We start from the raw sequence: 19,261 nt of genomic DNA, 5'->3' as shown, positions 1-19,261 counted from the left end.
AAACATAGACTTGTTGTGTTTCCTTTCAGTTAAGTCGAGTTAGCAAGTTCTTTATTGGGCGATGTATATGCTTTTACAACATGATCCCATAAAATAAATTGTGGTTGTTGATTTACAAGCAGAAAATCCATGTTGGTTGGGGTCCATTGAGTGTTTTAAATGCCAAAAGATTTTAGGGTACACAAATTTTTCATCATAATTTTAATGATTGATATTGGTCTGTAGTTTTTGACAAGATTGCGAGGACCGTTCTTAAACAATGGTAAAATCAAAGACTCTTCCAGAGCGAAAGACAGACACCAGTATCAAGGGACTTATTAAAAACAATAAAAAGAGAATGAACGAGAGCATCTGCGCATTAACCGGCGAAAACAGAAGGGATTTTATCAGTGGCAGCTGGAATTATTTTTATTTTTTATAAAAGACTCGGTCGGAAGTGGTGCCCAATAAAGTTTGATTATAACATGATTGACATGGTGTTGATTCGATATTTCGATCAGAAACTATCAAAAACCTGGGTGTCACATTCGTTCGAACGTTAACCTTCCATAATCATATTACCACTCTGCCAAAAGAATCCTATAAAACTTAAGGCTTTGTTTTGAGGATTTTTTTTTATGGAATAGGAGGACAAACGAGCATACGGGTCACCTGGTGTTAAGTGATCACCGCCGCCCACATTCTCTTGCAACACCAGAGGAATCACAAGAGCGTTGCCGGCCTTTAAGGAAGGTGTACGCGCTTTTTTTGAAGGTACCCATGTCGTATCGTCCCGGAAACACCGCATAAGGAAGCTCATTCCACAGCGTTGTAGTACGCGGAAGAAAGCTCCTTGAAAACCGCACTGTGGAGGACCGCCTCACATCCAGATGGTGGGGATGATATCTTAACTTGTGGCGAGTCGTGCGAAGGTGGAATTCGGCGGCAGGAATCAGGTTGAACAGCTCTACGGAACACTCCCCGTGATAAATGCGGTAGAAGACACATAATGAAGTCTCTACGTAATGCCAACTGATCCAGCCGTTCGCAGAGCACTGGGTCCCTGACAATTCGAGCTGCTCTGCGTTGCACGCAGTCAAATGGATCGAGCTGATACTGGGGTGCGCCAGACCCCAATACTCCATGTGTGGCCAGACCTGCGCTTTGTAGAGCGCTAGGATGTGGGCCGGCTTGAAGTATTGCCGTGCTCTATTGATGACGCCCAGCTTCTTAGAAGACAATTTGGTTTTGCCCTCCAGATGGCCACGAAATTGGCAATTGCTCGAGATTTCGAGACCCAGTATTCCGATACTAGGCGAGGCTTTAAGGGAAGTGTTGTCGAAGAGCGGTGATACGACAAATGGGGTTTTTTTAGTGGTAAACTTGATTCTTCTGGGGGTTAAATTGGACAAGGTTCAATTTACCCTATTCCGTGACCTTCTCGAGAGAGGACTCGATAGAAGACACAAGTTTCTCCCGGCACTGCTCGACGATTTCCCGAGAGAGACCTGCATGGCATCACCAGTGCTGACGTCTGCATAGCAATGTATGTTGGAGGTGTCCAATATATCATTGATATGCAGAAGAAACTGCGTGGGAGATAGCACACAGCCTTGGGGCACTCCAGCGTTCACGGGCTTCGGGTTCGAGCAATATCCGTCGACAACGACCTGTTTGCTGCGCCCAGTGAGAAAGGTCCACTTGCACAAGCTCTCGGGAAGCCCAAATGATGGAAGTTTTGAGAGGAGCGCCTTGTGCCATACACGATCAAAGGCCTTCGCTATATCCAGGCTAACTGCCAGGTCTTCCCCCTTGCTTTCAATGGCCGCCGCCCATCTATGTGTTAGGTATACCAGAAGATCTCCTGCCGACCGACCATGGCGAAAGCCGTATTGTCGGTCGTTGATCAACTGGTGACCTTCTAGATATACCAAGAGCTGGCGGCTAATTATGCTCTCCATTTTTCCGTTGTCGTCAAGAGTCGAGTTGGAGGCAAAAAGAGCGCAAAGGAGATCAGCTTTCTCTTTTGCCGTATGGGCAAGGGTGTCATTTCTCATGTGCAACGGCGCGCGGCGGCAGGGACGGCTGGTTGAAGTTACCAAGAGCAAGACAACGACCAGATCTTGCATGTTCCGGTCGGGTAACTTGAAAGCTGTTCACCGATTTTGACGACGTGCTTCGATTTCGCACGGGCGATTTGCCGCTTAAAAAATCTGGAGGCACGGTTATATTTCCTCTTAAGCACTTTGCGGTTCGGATCCTTTGTGCCCAGCGCCGCAACCCAAGTTCGATACGCCTGTTTTTTGCAGTCAGATGCTGCTTTAACTGACGCATCAAACCAGGGCTGTGATCTGCCACCGGTCGGTACTACAGAGCTTGGTATAAAAATATCCATGCCCTGTAGTATCACATCGGCTACTGCAACGGCGCAGGCACTAGGATCGTCAGAAAGAAAAGAAACCTTGCCCCAAGGGTAGGATGCAAAAAAGGAACGCATCCTATCCCAATCTGCTGACTTGTAGTGCCAAACGCGTCGGGTCGCTGGTGGTCTGCGACGTTGAAAAAAATAAATTATACAGAAAGCTCTATATTTCACATCCAAATGGTGCCAAGACAACAAACTGGCGGTAAGTGCTGAAAAGACTATCCTGGTGACTTTTGCTAGGAAGCGGAGGTTGGATGGCCTCATATCCCCGCGACTGAATAATAAATCGATCCGTTTTCCGATATGGTGAAATATCTGGGGCTCACATTATACCAGAAACCTACCTGAAATATCCAAATGTTGTGAGTTTTCTTGAGTTTTTCTTGCACCAATATTTTTCTTCAAACAATTCGACACCTGTTTCGTATCTACACGAGGCATCCTTAGGAGATGTTGACTAGTCAAACTCACTCAGTCTCGTGCCAGAGTTTGGCGAGTGCGTGTGTGCCATGTGTCGAATTGTTAGAAGACAAATAAATATTGGTGGGATTAAATTTGAAGAACCTCACAATATTTGGATAGTTATGGATTTCCACAAAATAACTCCTACTTCAATAAATTTATCTTACTTAAACTTCTGGCCAAGTGGACTGTATTGTATTTTGCATTCATAATTTGCCTTAAGTAGTTGTAGTCGCCTTGGTGGCAAAAAATGGGGCCTTAAACCCAGAATGGCCCTTTGGCTATATACTAACATTGTAAGACCACTTATGTAGCCTTAAAAGAACTATATGCGGTATAAAAACAGGAGCGAAAATGTCCACGCCAGCATCAAGCTTTAAATGTGTTTTTGAATCTGCTGCCCTTGTAACTTGAACTTGTATCTTAACTAAAAACAAAAGGCGGCAAGGTGAGGAGGGCCAGCATGCAAAGAAAAATAACCCATACGCAGATGAACTGGGTCTAACTACTCACTGTGGCTATTTGAGCAATCCTTACTGAGATGTCCCTTACTAGACATGGTAAGTGACACCGATGTTGCCGAAATTAAACTTCATCAGTAACTTTTTATTAAAATGCCCCGCAAAAGATGACTTCAAATTTGGCAAATCTTGCTTTCATTTTTTATTCGGAGGTATACGCCATAAAATAATGTGCGGAAACCATTCTGAATAAAGGCTCTGCAAGTGTATTTACATGCACACTGATAGGCGGCTCTGTCCGCTATATACTCAATAAGAACAGTCCAAAGACTTGGTGACAACTGCCGGACTATCAACGCTCTGGTAGAATATACTTCGATGGGTTCCAGGACATGTAGGGATAGAAGGCAATGAATGTACTGATATTCTTACAAGAATTGGTGTTAAAAGTATTCAATTAACCCCTGAACCCTTTTATGGTGTCCGAAGGAGTCTTGTTAAATGAACCCTTGACAGATCATATACACAAGAGTACAATCAACTCTGTATTGCTCCAGCTTAACCTATTCCAAAACTCCAATCCAAACCTTCAATAAAAAGAGACACTTGGGTTAATAGTCACTCGAATGGGTTATGGGTTAAAGCATTAAAAAAATACTTGCAGTCTTTGAAAATATTGGCAATTTGCTTATAGTCGAACGCAGAGATATCAAAGAAAAACAAATTACTGGCAAAAATAGACTTTCGTTTAACTGTATCTAATTATAATAACGTATTTAGTATTGTATACACCGGCCTTCTCTGCACTACAAACATTATGCGGGTATCCAAATATTTGGTATTCAGGACAAAGCTCTGCATATTGACTATATGCCTCACATTATTGATTAGGCATATTATTTTGGTTAATAATATTGTAAAAGCATTTATTTAAATCAAAAAAATGTTTCATTTTATGCGTTAAATGGACAACTATCAAACGAAATAAGAACATTATTATGCTATAGTACCTATATTTGAGTTTCATTAGCATTCAAAATTATTTCAACATTTCATTCAACCTTTACTGAAATTTAGTATTTATTATTAATTTAGCATAACTAAGGTTTATGGATACTTAGTTTTATAACTTGTGAATTTCCCCAGTCTCTTTTCTGCTGGTTTCAATGGATATGAGTACTTACTTTTATACGAAATACTTTTATACGAAAACTATTCAGACGACTATTTATAACTGAAGACATCGAATTGATTTATTTCAATATATCGATATTAGTTAATCAATCATAAAGTAGATTTGTTATCAATACACCAAACATAAAACTGTTCGTAGATTGAAGTATTTGTAGTGCAATTTTAAAAATTCCATGATAACAAAAACATGCCTTAAACCCAGTTTCTCGACTTAGGTTTAAAGAAAAAGGTGATTTTGCTTAAATTCATATTTTAAAAATAACAATTATTGAGCCTTACCGATTCTTTTCAACTTTAACAGAATAAAACTTCGGTCTTATAGTATTTTTTTTCTTTATCATTTTATTATATTTACCTGAATAAATATTTGTCTTTGATTTATACAAATATCGCGATACGGACGAGTCGTACAATATGCAACCACTTTTTATGCTGAATGGAAGGGCTACTGTAAATGTACAAAGAAACTATTTCGTCCCTTGTCGGAATTAGTATATATAAGAAGTAAGAAATATAACGCTTTGATTCTCATCCAACAGGAAAATGTTGTAAGGCTTGTTGGCTTATTACTAAGCAATATTTATATTTTTTAATTATATTGATTGGCTAATTGTCAATAAACTAGTGCTATTGCGCATACTATTTGAAGAAAACAATTTATATAACATTTACAGTGCCAAATGTCAAAAATGTAGAAGCGAGTGTTTTGTTAAGCGGAGAGGTGGTAAAACCGGAGATATCTGTTATATTTCTTGAAATAACTCTTGATTCTTAATTATAATGGAGCCCCCATGTTGAAGGTTTGGCTAAAAGACTAGTTCTGTAGCATACGCATAAACATAAACTTGTTATACCTGGTAGCTTATTATACTACCCGGTTAAGTAAGTGTTTTGTTGGGTGATGTAAATGCGTTTACAACATGAAAACAGAAAATGTTCAAACGAAATATGTTACGTAAATGTAAAATGTAAAAGAATTGTTAAATGACATAGTAAATATTACTAAAACATAAACGTTTTTAATGATGCCACAGATTGGAAATGGACCTGCCGCCTTCAGGTTTTTTAAATATATAATAAACTTTATTGTAATCATTATATTAAAAAAGGGAGAAGCCCGATGAGTTTCTTGCTACCAATTCTTTCTATTCTATAATCTGATTTTCCTATAATAAAAAAAATGGAGTCAAGTTGAATGGTCTACGAGTTACGGGTTGTCGATTCGATCCCCGCTGGTAATATTAGCCTTAAATTGGATAAGATGAAAAGCTAAGAACTCAGCAGTCTTTATACTCAGCGGGATTATATTATATAAAACTAGCTTCAATCCATAACTTAGTAGTAACTGGAAAACGTAACAGACAAATTCATATTCGTATTTTCGCAGAATAGCCTATTGGTGAAAGTACCACTATTAATGCAACGTTATCGACGTTCGTAATTCGCAATCGTAAATGTAATGTCGTTTATAGTCATTTATGCTTTAATTGTGCTATAGTAAGATTAAACACACAAGCGATTTTTAACCGACTTCAAAAAAGGAGGAGGTTCTCAATTCATCAATATGTTTTTTTTTTATGTTTGTTATCTTAAACTTTCGACTGGGTGAACCCCGATTAAGATAATTCTTTTTTTGAGTCGGTGTCATCCAAGATAGGTTTGTAACTACATACATAGTAATAGATGAGATGTGCTTGAGTCGCGAGGAGGCGAGAGGCGAGAGCGGGTCGCGGCAGAGGACACCGACTCCAATAATAACAATAATCGTAACTAGAATTAGATTTATTTATTATATTGTATTTATTATTTAGTAATTATATTTATACATTTTAGTGCACATTATATGTATTGTTTTGGAATAGTGTTTTTGAAATCGGTTGTTTTTTTGCTAATTTTTTTTTTTAATTCTCTTGATTCCCTTTGGTTTTTTGTAGGTTTTCGAGAATTTTGTTGTAGAAATATATACTACACCTATATATCGCTTAAGAAGAAAGACTTACTCGAACAAACCTAGCCGACCAAATTTATGTCGGTGCGTTATACAAAATAAATTTATGTGCCCATGTCAAATTATAATTTATATTTCAAATAAATGTTCCTTAAAATTATTCTCTCAACGATAATAATAAAGCCCATTTCCACAACGTATCAATATCGGCTACACTGCTCCATGGCAGTATACTTTTTGGAACAGAAATCCTCTTTAACAGAATCTGTGCGACTGAATATAATCTTGTGACAAGCAAAAACTTACATGGCAAACCTTTTTAAACTTGTGACAATCTTCGTACACACCAAAGACAAAAACACAAGAATGATTGATGATCTTCTCATTTTTTGCCTGTCCTGATTATCCGGCTTGAGAGTTTAGTGCGATTAATAAAACGGTTCAGTTTATTATATTGAAATGTATAATGATGATTATCTTTATTGAAATATTTTATTTATTAATGTATAACAAAACAATGGTGATAACTAACTGTTTTCAAAATAAATATTATAATAAATTATAAAATATTTAGAATACATTTGTTATTGAAGCTATAATAACGCGGAAGTGTACCAAGAATACTAGAAGTATTCATTAAATTCAAATATTTTTATTAGAATTCAAATATTGTTATTGAGTGTCACCAGTGGGAGGCTCCTTTGCATAGGATGCCGGCTAGATTATGGGTACCGCAACGGCGCCTATTTGTGCCGTGATGTAGTAATGTATAAGCATTATTGGGTTTCGGTTTCTGGGCAAATAAGACTTAACACCTTATGTTTCAAGGTGATTACCGCAATTATTGTAGTGCCGCTTAGAGATTTTGTGTTTTTCATGAATCCTGAGCAGCACTGCATTGTTATGGGCAGGGCGTACCAATCAGCTAAAAGTACTGCTCGTCTCATCCCTTACCGTCATAAAAAAGATGTCTCGACACCAAAGGGCACAAAGACGCCAAACTCAAACACGGGAAGTGTTAAATCCTCGCCTAGTATCGGAATACCGGGTCTCGAAATCTCGAGCGATAGCCAATTTCGTGGTCATCTGGAGGGCAAAGCCAAATTGGCTTCAAAGAAACTGGGCGTCATTAATAGAGCACGGCAATAATTCAAGCCGGCCCACATACTAGCGCTCTACAAAGCGCAGGTCCGGCCACACATGGAGTATTGGTGTCATCTCTGGTCTGGCGCACCCCAGTATCAGCTCGATCCATTTGACCGCGTGCAACGCAGAACAGCTCGAATTGTCGGGGACCCAGTGCTCTGTAAACGGCTGGATCACTTGGCGTTGCGTAGAGACGTCGCTTCGTTGTGTGTCTTCTACCGCATTTATCATGGGGAGTGTTCCGAAGAGCTGTTTAACCTGATTCCTGCCGCCGAATTCCACCTTCGCACGACACGCCACAAGTTAGGTTATCATCCTCACCATCTGGATGTGTGGCGGTCCTCCATAGTGCGGTATTCAAGGAGCTTTCTTCCACGTACTACAAAGCTGTGGAATGAACTTCCTTGTTGCGGTGTTTCCGGGACGATACGACATGGGTACCTTCAAAAAAAGCGCGTACACCTTCCTTAAAGGCCGGCAACGCTCCTGTGATTCCTCTGGTGTTACAAGAGATTGTGGGCGGCGGTGATCACTTAACAACAGGTGACCGGTACGCTCGTTTGTCCTCCTATTTCATAAAAAAAAAACTCTATGAGGCCACCATTTTTGAGCTGTTTTCAATCATCAGCAGTCGTAGCTCCAACGTAGTACCTCGTAGCAACGTAGCATAAAGTAGTTTCATAACATACTTCTAAGTAGCTAGAGTTTGAGTACAGGGTAGAACCAGCGCTCTTCCAAGCTTTTATGAATTGAAATTGTGTCTCGATAAAGAAATGTAAACAAGATAGCTCTTGTATTCTAGTTGGTTATGATTGCGGCACAGACGAGTATTAATTGCGTTTGATGGTATGTGACAATCAGTGTTCTTGAAAAACCCAAAAACCTTCACGTCACCTTGAATGTTAAGTCAAACTGAAATACAAATATTGTTTGCACACTACTGCTTGGCGAAAGAAAAAGAAACTGCTGAAGCAGCTATCTTACCAGCATCCAGTGCTAAGCAAGCAAGCCCTTTGTAAAAAACTCATACATTCACAATCCAACGAAGTTGTGTTGTGGCAATATAATAATATCTTCAGAAAATTACTAGTTGTCATCATTTATATAAAATTCGAATACTTTATTACCAAATTGCTATCATTTGTACCATATTACTTTGTCTAATAAATTTGTACTAAAAACATTATTTGGAACCGAAATGTATGCCAAGTGTAGCGGTATTTCAGTGGAGGAGTACATACATTATTTTTTTAAGTTACAGCAGTGCAAGTTTTAAGTTAAAGCAAACAAACTTTCACACGATCAATACTAACAGTAAGTACAAACATACCGACATAATATTTGCTCAAGCTTTCAGCTATCAACATTGCCTTAGTATCCACCACCACCACCACAACACCAGGTTTTCCACGTATAAGGTCATATTTTCACGCGAACACGTGGTTGATAGAGAAAATATTTATGTTACATGATACGGCTGATTGTCAACAGTAACACGCTAGTCGAGGAAATACCAACCTCGCCCGGTTAAACAAAGACCTCTTTATGTTGCGTTTTATAAGACGTTAAATTGGTTCTTTTCACCAAATGTTACAATCGACACAATTAAACTCAATCATATTTACAAATGATTAAGGAGGCAATGATGAAGTAGGCAAACGGGTTAACGTGATCGAAAGTTGTGTGGAAATTGCTGATGCCATCCACAGCACCAGGGGTCAAGAAATGAGTTCGCAACTCATCTCCTTTCCCTTCATCCCTTTAAGTAAGAGGTAAGCTCTTAACTTCAAAGTTCATTCTTTTTTTCTTCAAGTCATGTTGATTCGGTACTAAATAAAATGGGTTTAAGGCTGGCTTAAATACGCAAATTGAGTCAATTTATTATTAATATTAAGATAGTAGATAAGCCTGTAAATACAAAATATAAAAGAACGCAGATAGCTACAGTACAATACAGTTGTAAATATTGGGCATTGTAATGTATGCAGTATGCGAAATAGGCATTATGGTATTATGTGAAGTGAAGGCCGAGCCGCTGAGACGCTGCAGTTGTTCTCAATATAAGAGCACTCCGCGTACCGTTCTGAAGTGTCTATATTTGAATAAAACACAACAAGCTCAGCTAGTCTCAGTGCACTGAATTTAATCTGCTTACTGAGTGAGGTACGGTTTGCTTAATTAGAGCTCAAACTTATAAAATATTGAGATAAGATGCTTTTGGGACTGTTGTTTTGTTGCAAGAAATTACTGTGTTGTTTGTCAACTTGAAATACATTGTTAATTATTGTACAGATATTAATAATGGTTTTCAAAGTTTATTAATATTGCTGTAGAAATTTTTGGAATACTGATCAGAAAACGCGATTTTGCCAGACCTCTATTAGTGTTGAATTGATACTGCTAAAGAATTCGGAAAACATCAAAACAAGTGGAAATCTGAAGGTGCAACTTTAGAGCTATATGATGACGTAGGTATGTATTAACACGTCTTGCCCAAACTGTCTCAATACTTTCTAAGAAGCTAAATATGCCATAAACATTGTTAAAAACTATACATTGGACATTTACAAGTTTTAGTAATGTTTTGCAGACTTGTGAATTTTATTTATTAGTAAATGTTATGAAACTAATGTAATAAATGAGTGTTTAAAATGATGTGTCTTTATGAAATTAATTATTTCTATTATTAACAATAAAAAATATTTTTTTCCTTTGTTTTATTCGGAAGTTATCTTAAAGTTATATATTTATATGTAGCAAAAGTAAAATGTGAAAAATAGATAATAATATTATGATTAAAATATTATATGCGTATTCAGAACAAAATTTATGATTATAACATATTAATAAAATTTATTGTTTTTCTATTTTTTTTATAATTGTGGCCACCGCGACAGCAAACGTTTTGGTTGTTTTAAACTTAAAACAGTTAGGGCTTGTCCTTTAAATAATCACTGGTAAGCATCAAGCTTTAGGTCTTGTTCAATAACCTATTATTCCTCCTCCTTCTCCTTCCTCTGGGATGTCGTAACGCTGCCCGTTGAATAAACGAAAGTAATAAAATACTTACTCATGTAGTTTTCTTTGGAAGAACCAATGAGCGATCTTCAGCAAGATAGCATTTGTGATGTCAACAGTAATGACGTCACACCTTTTAAAAACAATACAGAGGTTCTTTTCTCGTCATCAGAAGTGGGATACGACCAGATCAACTGCGACCAACAAAGATCCAGCAGAAGAGACCGTTGGTAGATAACAATACGCCATTGGAAGCAGGGTCACAAGGACTGCAAGCATACCCATATTATGGACATCAGATGGGAGGGATACCAAGTCATTGCAAATGATGGAGACGATGCAGAAAATGTCGGTGCACTTATGTGCTTTATCTACCGAAGCGAAGATAAAGGATTCAAGTCTACTTAATTAGACTGGAACGAGTGCGCTACAATGCGTAGTGCAGAACGACGTGTGATGTTACATAATACCTTGCGCAGTATTCACATGATACAGCGACGCTTAAGGGCTGGAAGTATCTCTATACTTCCAGCCCTTAAGCTGGATAATAATCTATTCAATAATTTAAAACAACCAGACGAATATCTTTTATAAATTCACGAGGGAGTCCTACGAGAAAAGTGCCTGAAACGTGGTACCTCTGGCGATGGTAGCTCAGGCTAACAACGTCATACATTTGTGATTACCACGTTTGCTTGATGTATGCATCAGAGATACCGTTGGGACGCCATGTGGAATCGTGAGTAGACACGTAGACGCCACAGATCCGTATGAATATCTGGAGAGTGGTACCTCTGAGCTAATCATGTCATAAACTTGGATAACCACGGACCCATGATGTATCCATAAGAGAACCATGGAGATACCGTTGGGAAGCCTTGTGGAATTATGATTAGACACGTACACACCATAGATCCATACGAGTGGTACCTCTGAGCTAATCATGTCATAAACTTGGATAACCACAGACCCATGATGTATCCACAAGAGAACCATGGAGATACCGTTGGGAAGCCTTGTGGAATTGTGATTAGACACGTACACACCACAGATCCGTATGAATATCTGGAGAGTGGTACCTCTGAGCTAATCATGTCATAAACTTGGATAACCACGGTCCCATGATGTATCCATAAGAGAACCATGGAGATACCGTTGGGAAGCCTTGTGGAATTATGATTGTCTAATCATAATTCCACAGTACGTACACACCACAGATCAATAAAATGGGTATACTCCATATAACTTGAAGTATAGGTGCCTAATGAATTTGTTTTGGACACGCTCTAACATCAACCTGTACTTGTCCTCATAAGGGCCCCATATCGCCGAGTTGTACTCCAGACGACTCCTTACCAGTGCATTATAAAGTACCTTGACGGTTGTGATATTAGTGAACTCTGTAGAGTGTCTCAAAACAAACCCTAAATTTCTATAGGCCTTTTTGCAGGTTTTAATTATATGCTCTCTAAACATCAAGTCCGATGTAAACAAGACACCCAGATCCTGTATCTGCTTCACGCGCTGCTTTGTATCCGTGCCTATATTGTAGTTATACAATATAGGTTTACTGGCTCGGGTAAAACTTAAGACACAACACTTAGCAGGATTGAAGTTCAATTTATTCTCCCTGCTCCAGTCTATCAATTTTGAGATGTCGTCTTGTAGGTGGTCGCAATCCGATTTTTCTCTTATTTGGAGCATTAACTTTACGTCATCTGCAAAAAGGAGACATTTGCTGTGCCTTAGGACCTCCGGCAGATCGTTTATCGTTATGATAAATTCAAGAGGTCCATTGTATATCTCGTTTTAACAGTTCAAAATTCAGGACAGCGGCGTAGTCTGACCGGAATTTCATTAACTTTTATACAGCATTGCGTGTTTGTTTTTACATCAAATATGCCTTCTCATAGGAAAATTTAATATATTATGTATTGAAATTTATTAGATACTATCGCTAGCTAGTATAGTTATCGTTATTGGTGTGGTGACATCGACCTGCGTATCTAGAATTATTTCAATTTGTCCTTAAATAACTATCATAACATATTTGAAACAATAGAAGTATAAAATGCTGTTGGATCTCGTTAAAACGTATTGTAGTGAAACTTTGTAAAAATATAATTAATCTTAATAATTAAACTTATAGATATTTTAATATCATAGAACTAAATTAACTTTAAATATATAATCTATTATTGTATAAAATATTCATATCTTATATTACTACAACTTTATAAACATTTAATTACTTTCATAACAAATTAAATATAATATCTCATCGTACAAACAACCACAGTGGACCCAATTTTGTTATAGAGATCAAGCAAACATCTGTTACTAACTGCGTATGCGGTTATTGATTAACGTGTAGTGAAAGGCATAATTAGTGTATCTCCCTCAGTGATCGACCTTGCGCAGTCTTATATCGAGTCTTCTAATCGTAATTTTTAGTTTGTGTTTCGTGTAATATTCATTAAGTTATGTATGTATATCTGTGCTTCAGCTTATCTTCCTATCGCAATACTGTCAATCCTTCTGTGTGTGTGCTATAGTGAAATAAATACTATTTTGAAATTAAAAGTCGTTTAAAAAGTTTAAAATCCTCAAACCGGCTAAAGTTTATTTATATTTTATGCGCAGTACTAGTATTATGCGGGTGTCCAAATATTTGCTTTTCAGAACAAAGCATTACATTTTAAATTTATCACTGTTTCGGCTTCTTCACAATTGGGTTGGTCCAGGAAATCCCGGCTGAGGATGGCGATTACTCAATGTTTATGGGTAGGTATACCTTACGCCGAGGTAGATATGGAGAATCCTTTTTGGGGGAAGACTTTAAGTTTTTTAAGAGACCTTTAGACAATCACACAACAATAATTGAGTATAATTATTTACCGTCAAGTCTACTCCTCACTATAGAAAATATTAATTGTAACATTTAGTAAACAAACGATTACGAGTACCTTTAAAAAAACTTAGTAAATGTACACATACTTTTGTAATGTGTGATGAATATACTAATGTTATTATTATTTTAAGTTGCTTCAAAATAACTCCTCCAGACGTAAATTCAACGTTTTGTGTGTTTGTTATCTCATATCTCCACCTCTTTTGGATTTAAAGTTTTTTTAAAACAAATCTGCTAATGAAATCTATGAATAATAATTGTGGAAATATTATAAAGTATATTTTAGCGTTTTCATTTTTTAAAACAACATCGTTACCTTACAGTGCAGTAGAACAGATGCTTATCCATATGCATATCTAGATCAATTCTATCGACGAAAAGGCTACCATAATTGCCCGGTGTTCCGCAAGGAAGCGTCCTTGGACCATTAATTAATATGGACGGAATATTTTAAGTTTTAGAAAAATACTAATTCTATTAAATTCTTTAAAAAAAGATTTTTGTTAACAGAGATTATTAACTCCAAACTTCATTTTTGGGAAGCACGTTCCAAATTTTTTATTGGATATTTCAAATTATATCGATATATTCTATTCGGTTCAAATTTCTCTTTAAGTACTTCTTTTTGTGATGTATTTTTTGCGTCGGAATATTTTCATTGTTATGTTGTAATCTGCTCTCTAAAAAACCAATTTTGTGGATTTTGAGGTAAGACCGCGCCTTAAGTAGCTTTTTAATTTACCTGACCCGTACCTATGTATTTGATATTAGTTAAACTTAGATACATTATACTAGAATTAGTAACCTTATATATGGTTTCTATTTTCGCATAGAAGTATGAAACCGAAAAAAAACTCCAAATCAATAAGCATGGCCAATGTGTTCAAATTTAAGGATCCTTCAGTCTAGTCACTAGTGGAATAAGAAAAACTAAATAGGTATTTTAAAAATATTTAGTTGAAGTGGGAAAGAGCACCGAATTACTGACGCACATGGTTGTCATTCTTATCTTTATTTGATAATGTTATCATAAAAATATTACGAAATGATTACCACAACTGATCAAGATGTTCTGGTGGCTGGTACTAGTAATAGCTACAGCGGAATGTAGCCTGGTGAAAATAGAACAAGGTTTGGTCCAGGGAATCCCGGCTGAGGATGGCGACTACACTATGTTTATGGGTATACCTTACGCCAAGGTAGATATGGAGAATCCATTTGGGGTAAGACTTTAAGTTTTCCAAATGACCTTTAGGTAATTAATATCACAAAAAGATTAAAATGTATGCAAGAAATTGTTCTTGATAGTATCTAGTGCAAATAGGCCATGTGGACATTAAGGTCATCATTGTGATTTTAAGCACTGTTTGTTTCCTGTTGTATGTTATGTTCATAATCAAAATAAAAGCCGAGAGATCTAATATAATCATCATAGTTAGGCTATGCGTTTCTCATGTAGCCTTTTCGTAGACTTTAACTTCTGTAGTATCCAAAAAATTAAAGCTAAAGTCGAGGAAAAAGTATTTCGTTTATCTCTGTGGTTGTGCTATTTTTATCTAGCTGGTTTTGATGTTATTCAAAGGTTGAGAATGTCCGAAAAAGTTGTGGTCAAGCCACGGTGGACTGACCAGACAGGTTTTACAGACTGTGGCAATTCTTGAATACAATTCTCTCAATGGCATCATGATGATCAGGTGGAATTGAAAGGTTTATTAAGAGCTTTACTGCCAGGCAGAACCATCGATTTTGGATCTTTACTGCCATCAACTGATGGGGTTAAAGCAAACAGTTAAGAGAAAACTTTAATCACGATAACCTACCACACACATAATGTTTAGCCACTCAGAAAAAATAAGATTGTTTATCTAGGAGGACTAAATGCATCCGCCATATAGCCCTGACCTTGCACCATTAGATAAACACCTGTGTCGGTCTCTTCAGAAATTTTTAGACAGTGGAATAGAAGACTGTAAAATCTACTTGACACACTTAAGTCCTAAAATTTCTACACTAGCAGGTCTATTACTAACACACAACAGCAAAAAATAATCAAACAAAAAATAGGGCGCATAATATGTATAATATTGTAATATAATTCAAATAAAGTATCTTCATTTTTTATATAAAAATAACTATAAACCTAAACGAAACATTAAAGATTTATATAAAGTAATTGATCAAATTTTTAAATATAAATTATAATTATGACTTTTTTGTGAGACTCTGTGAATATTTGCTGTCTTATAAATGAATTTATATGTTTTTCAGAATTGCTTAGAAAGATAGAAAGATGGAAAGCAGATAAGATTTGTTTTATGCAAAAACACAATATCCGTGTTATCAAAACTTGATTTTATGAAATGACGTTTGCGATTACCGAAAGTGCAGATAACACGTTAAAGATATACGTTCTAAATAAATAACTTATTTGTTTAGGTTCAATTATTTTTACGACATGGTGCATAATTTATAGTACAATATACCTTTAAGCCTCGAAGTATTAATTTATCTAAATTATTTTAAGAAATTCTCTGAATTGTTAAGAACTATAGTAGTAGTAGAATAAAAACTATAGTTGTAAGTTATGTCAGTAGGACGTAAACGTACACAATATAATACTGTTTTTTGATATCAGTGTTTGTCAAAATGATGCAACTCAATGATCTATTTTTCCGAGGTATATAAGGTTAGTTAATATTTGATGTATTATGCTATTATTAACTTATGAAAACATTTAACTATCGGGGTGAAAATGTCGGGGTGGTTGGGATGATTTTGACTAGATTGTTCACAGTGGCCACTTTTTATATTCAAACATAAACTGAAGAACACTTGTCAGTTATTTTCAAGTTTTACAAGAAAAGCAAATAATATATACGTACATATCGTTTCTAGGCTGCAATACCCAATCCAATACTCGATGGAATATTCCTGGCAAACGACAATACCGCTATGTGCCCACAAGAGGAAGTTTTCAACAACACTATAGCCGGCTCATTAGACTGTCTTCATATCAATATATACGTGCCAAACACAACTGCCAAACTTCCAGTATTGGTGTTTATATACGGTGGTTCCATGGTGCGAGGATTTGCTAGCAGATTTGTGTATGGACCAAAATTCATAGTTCAGCACGATGTAATTCTAGTAACATTTAATTACAGACTTGGCCCATATGGATTTATGTGCTTAGGGACAGACAAAGTGCCAGGAAACCAAGGCCTGAAAGACCAAGTTTTAGCATTAAGATGGATAAGAGATAATATTGCAGCATTTGGTGGTGATCCAGATAAAATAACAGCTTTCGGGCAAAGCGCTGGAGCAAGATCGGTTGAGCTGCATATGTTATCTAGAAACGAAAAGCTTTTTCATCAGGCTATTTTGCAGAGTGGTGCGACTACCCGATATGATCTTATATCTGCACCTGATCAAAAACTTCCATTTAAACTTGCCGAATATTTTGGGCATAAGTTTAAAAATGTAGATGAAGCAGTTTCTTTTCTATCCAAAAAAGAACCAAAGGAAATAATAGAAGCTAATGCCGCACTTTCTGAACCTTCGCTAGTCTGTTTCGAAGATAGTAGCAGGATGCAGAGTTTCATTACTTCCCCATTGAATCATGGAAATGATAAAATTAAAACAACGCCAATAATATCCGGCTACAACAATAATGAAGTGTTAGAGTCACATATTCACAAAACCACTGAAGATTTTCAAAACAATAATGTATTCTATGAAAAGTTGAAAGTATATAATTTTCCCAATTTAGATAAGTTGGTGAAGATAATGCGTCGTTATTACATCGGTGATGAGAAGATGACTCGTAAAGTGAGATGGGAGATTATTGATTTTGATTCGGACTTATCATATGCTTACCCTGTTCAGAGAAGTATTGATAAATTCTTAGAATACAGTGAAAGCGTACTCTTCCATTATATTTTTTCGTACAATGGGAACAGGAATTTCGTGAAGTATAGAGCAAATATTACCGAAGGCGGTGCAGCTCATGGTGACGATTTGGGATACCTCTTTGATATGGTGTTCTTCGATAGCAATCCTATTGGAGATGATAAATTGGTTTTAGAAAGAATGACGACAATGTGGACTAACTTCGCTAAATACGGGTTTGTTAAATGCTAAAGTTAAAATGTTCAGCTATTTATGGCTAAACTAGTTATAATCTCGTCTATATGAAAGTTTGAGATCACGAACTATCAAACCTATTCGCCAAAACTATTTAGTAGGTGATTTAAGTTTATTAATTATTTTCTTAACATATCGATTCAAATTACATTAAACACCTTTATTTCTGAATTTATGTATTTTTACTATAAAAGATTCAAATTTACGTATTTAAATTGCAGTGACCCAACTCCAACGACATCAGAACTGTTACCAGTACGTTGGAGGGCCGCGCAACGAGACGCTCTGCATTGTCTTCAGATAGATTCAACATTATCAAGCTGCAAACGCCCAAACCACAGACCTCATGCACTATGGGACTTGTTATATAAGCTTCTGCAATAAATCTATTACTTTAATTATAAGCTCTTGTTTCTGTAAATAAAATAAAATTAATAAGTTTGTTTTACCGTAACTACGCTAATTTTAGCTACAGCTAATGGAATAGAGGATCTTTGAGGCTAGAGGATCCTGGTAAATACTAACTTGTTTGAGACTGGTAAAATGTATCCGCTGTCTCCGCTGCGCTCCAACTAGATAGTCCAGACTCACCATATATTTTATCAACAAGATCCACAGTTACTCATTCATGGGTGCTCCAGTCCCAGCCATACGAGACGTGTAATAAAGGAGATGTTGACTGAGCAGTTTGATCAAGATTTTATTGCAACATATAATCCTTACCCCCTTAGATTATTTTCTGTGGGGGTACATAAAAACAAAACTAACAAAAACAGGTAATGCAATTGATGCTTCAAACAATATTTGAAAAATATTCTAAACGGAATCAATAATATTGGAATCCTTAATACAGTACAATCCTTAACACTTTGAACAATAAATCACTAAAGGTTTAATTTTGTGAAAAACCAACTCTTTCCTTTAGTTTTCCGTATGTTATTACTTCTAGGATTCGATACTTATTAGCGACAATACGAAGTGGTGTAATAATAGGTGTGTCTTTTTGAAAATCAACGGATTCCATTCCTGGCTAGAGTTGTGATTTTTATAAAATCCAATGATACATTTCAAGTATCTATAAAATCGGGTCCGAGACTCCTTTGAATATATACTTTTCGTTATTCCTCATAGTTTCGGATTTGGTTATCCATGACCACTTGAAATATTCATTCTATATATCTTCGGAAATTCATGGGTGTACGTGTATACATCTTTATATATATAATTCTTGTGTGCGTGTGTATGTCACTAAACTCCTCCTAGACGGCTGGACCGATTCTAATGAAACTTTCTGTGTGTCTTTAGGTGGATTCGAAAATGATTAAGATTTACAATTAAACTACCTCCTAAACGGCTGGACCGATTTTTCAAATTTAAAACATGTGTACAGGACAACGTCTGTTGGGTCCACTAGTAGCTTATAAATCTGAAAATAGCACTCGGATATAAGTTTCATTCTATATTCGAACACTCTCGACCGTCGCCACTTGAATATTTTATAAGTCGAGCTTATTCCAGTTGATACAATAATGATTTTATTTTAAATCGTTAAGTTTGCATAGAATATTTAACAA

At 36.4% G+C, this 19,261-nt stretch overlaps 2 protein-coding genes across 2 annotated transcripts in view; one reads left to right on the top strand and one right to left on the bottom strand.

The window, feature by feature from the left end:
- Positions 1-19,261, bottom strand: part of LOC126966977 (uncharacterized) — a 516,069-nt gene that overhangs the window by 474,744 nt on the left and 22,064 nt on the right. The window lies entirely within an intron of this gene.
- On the top strand, positions 14,611-18,141 carry LOC126966931 (bile salt-activated lipase-like). The gene is made up of 3 exons (XM_050811242.1): positions 14,611-14,767; positions 16,440-17,668; positions 17,909-18,141. The coding sequence occupies exons 1-3, from the start codon at positions 14,612-14,614 to the stop codon at positions 18,069-18,071; spliced, it is 1,548 nt and encodes a 515-aa protein (XP_050667199.1). The 5' UTR covers position 14,611; the 3' UTR covers positions 18,072-18,141.

The sequence above is a fragment of the Leptidea sinapis genome, chromosome 11 (genome assembly GCF_905404315.1).
Source record: "Leptidea sinapis chromosome 11, ilLepSina1.1, whole genome shotgun sequence".
In the NCBI taxonomy this organism is placed as follows: domain Eukaryota; kingdom Metazoa; phylum Arthropoda; class Insecta; order Lepidoptera; family Pieridae; genus Leptidea; species Leptidea sinapis.
This window is presented reverse-complemented; position numbering and strand designations above follow the sequence as displayed.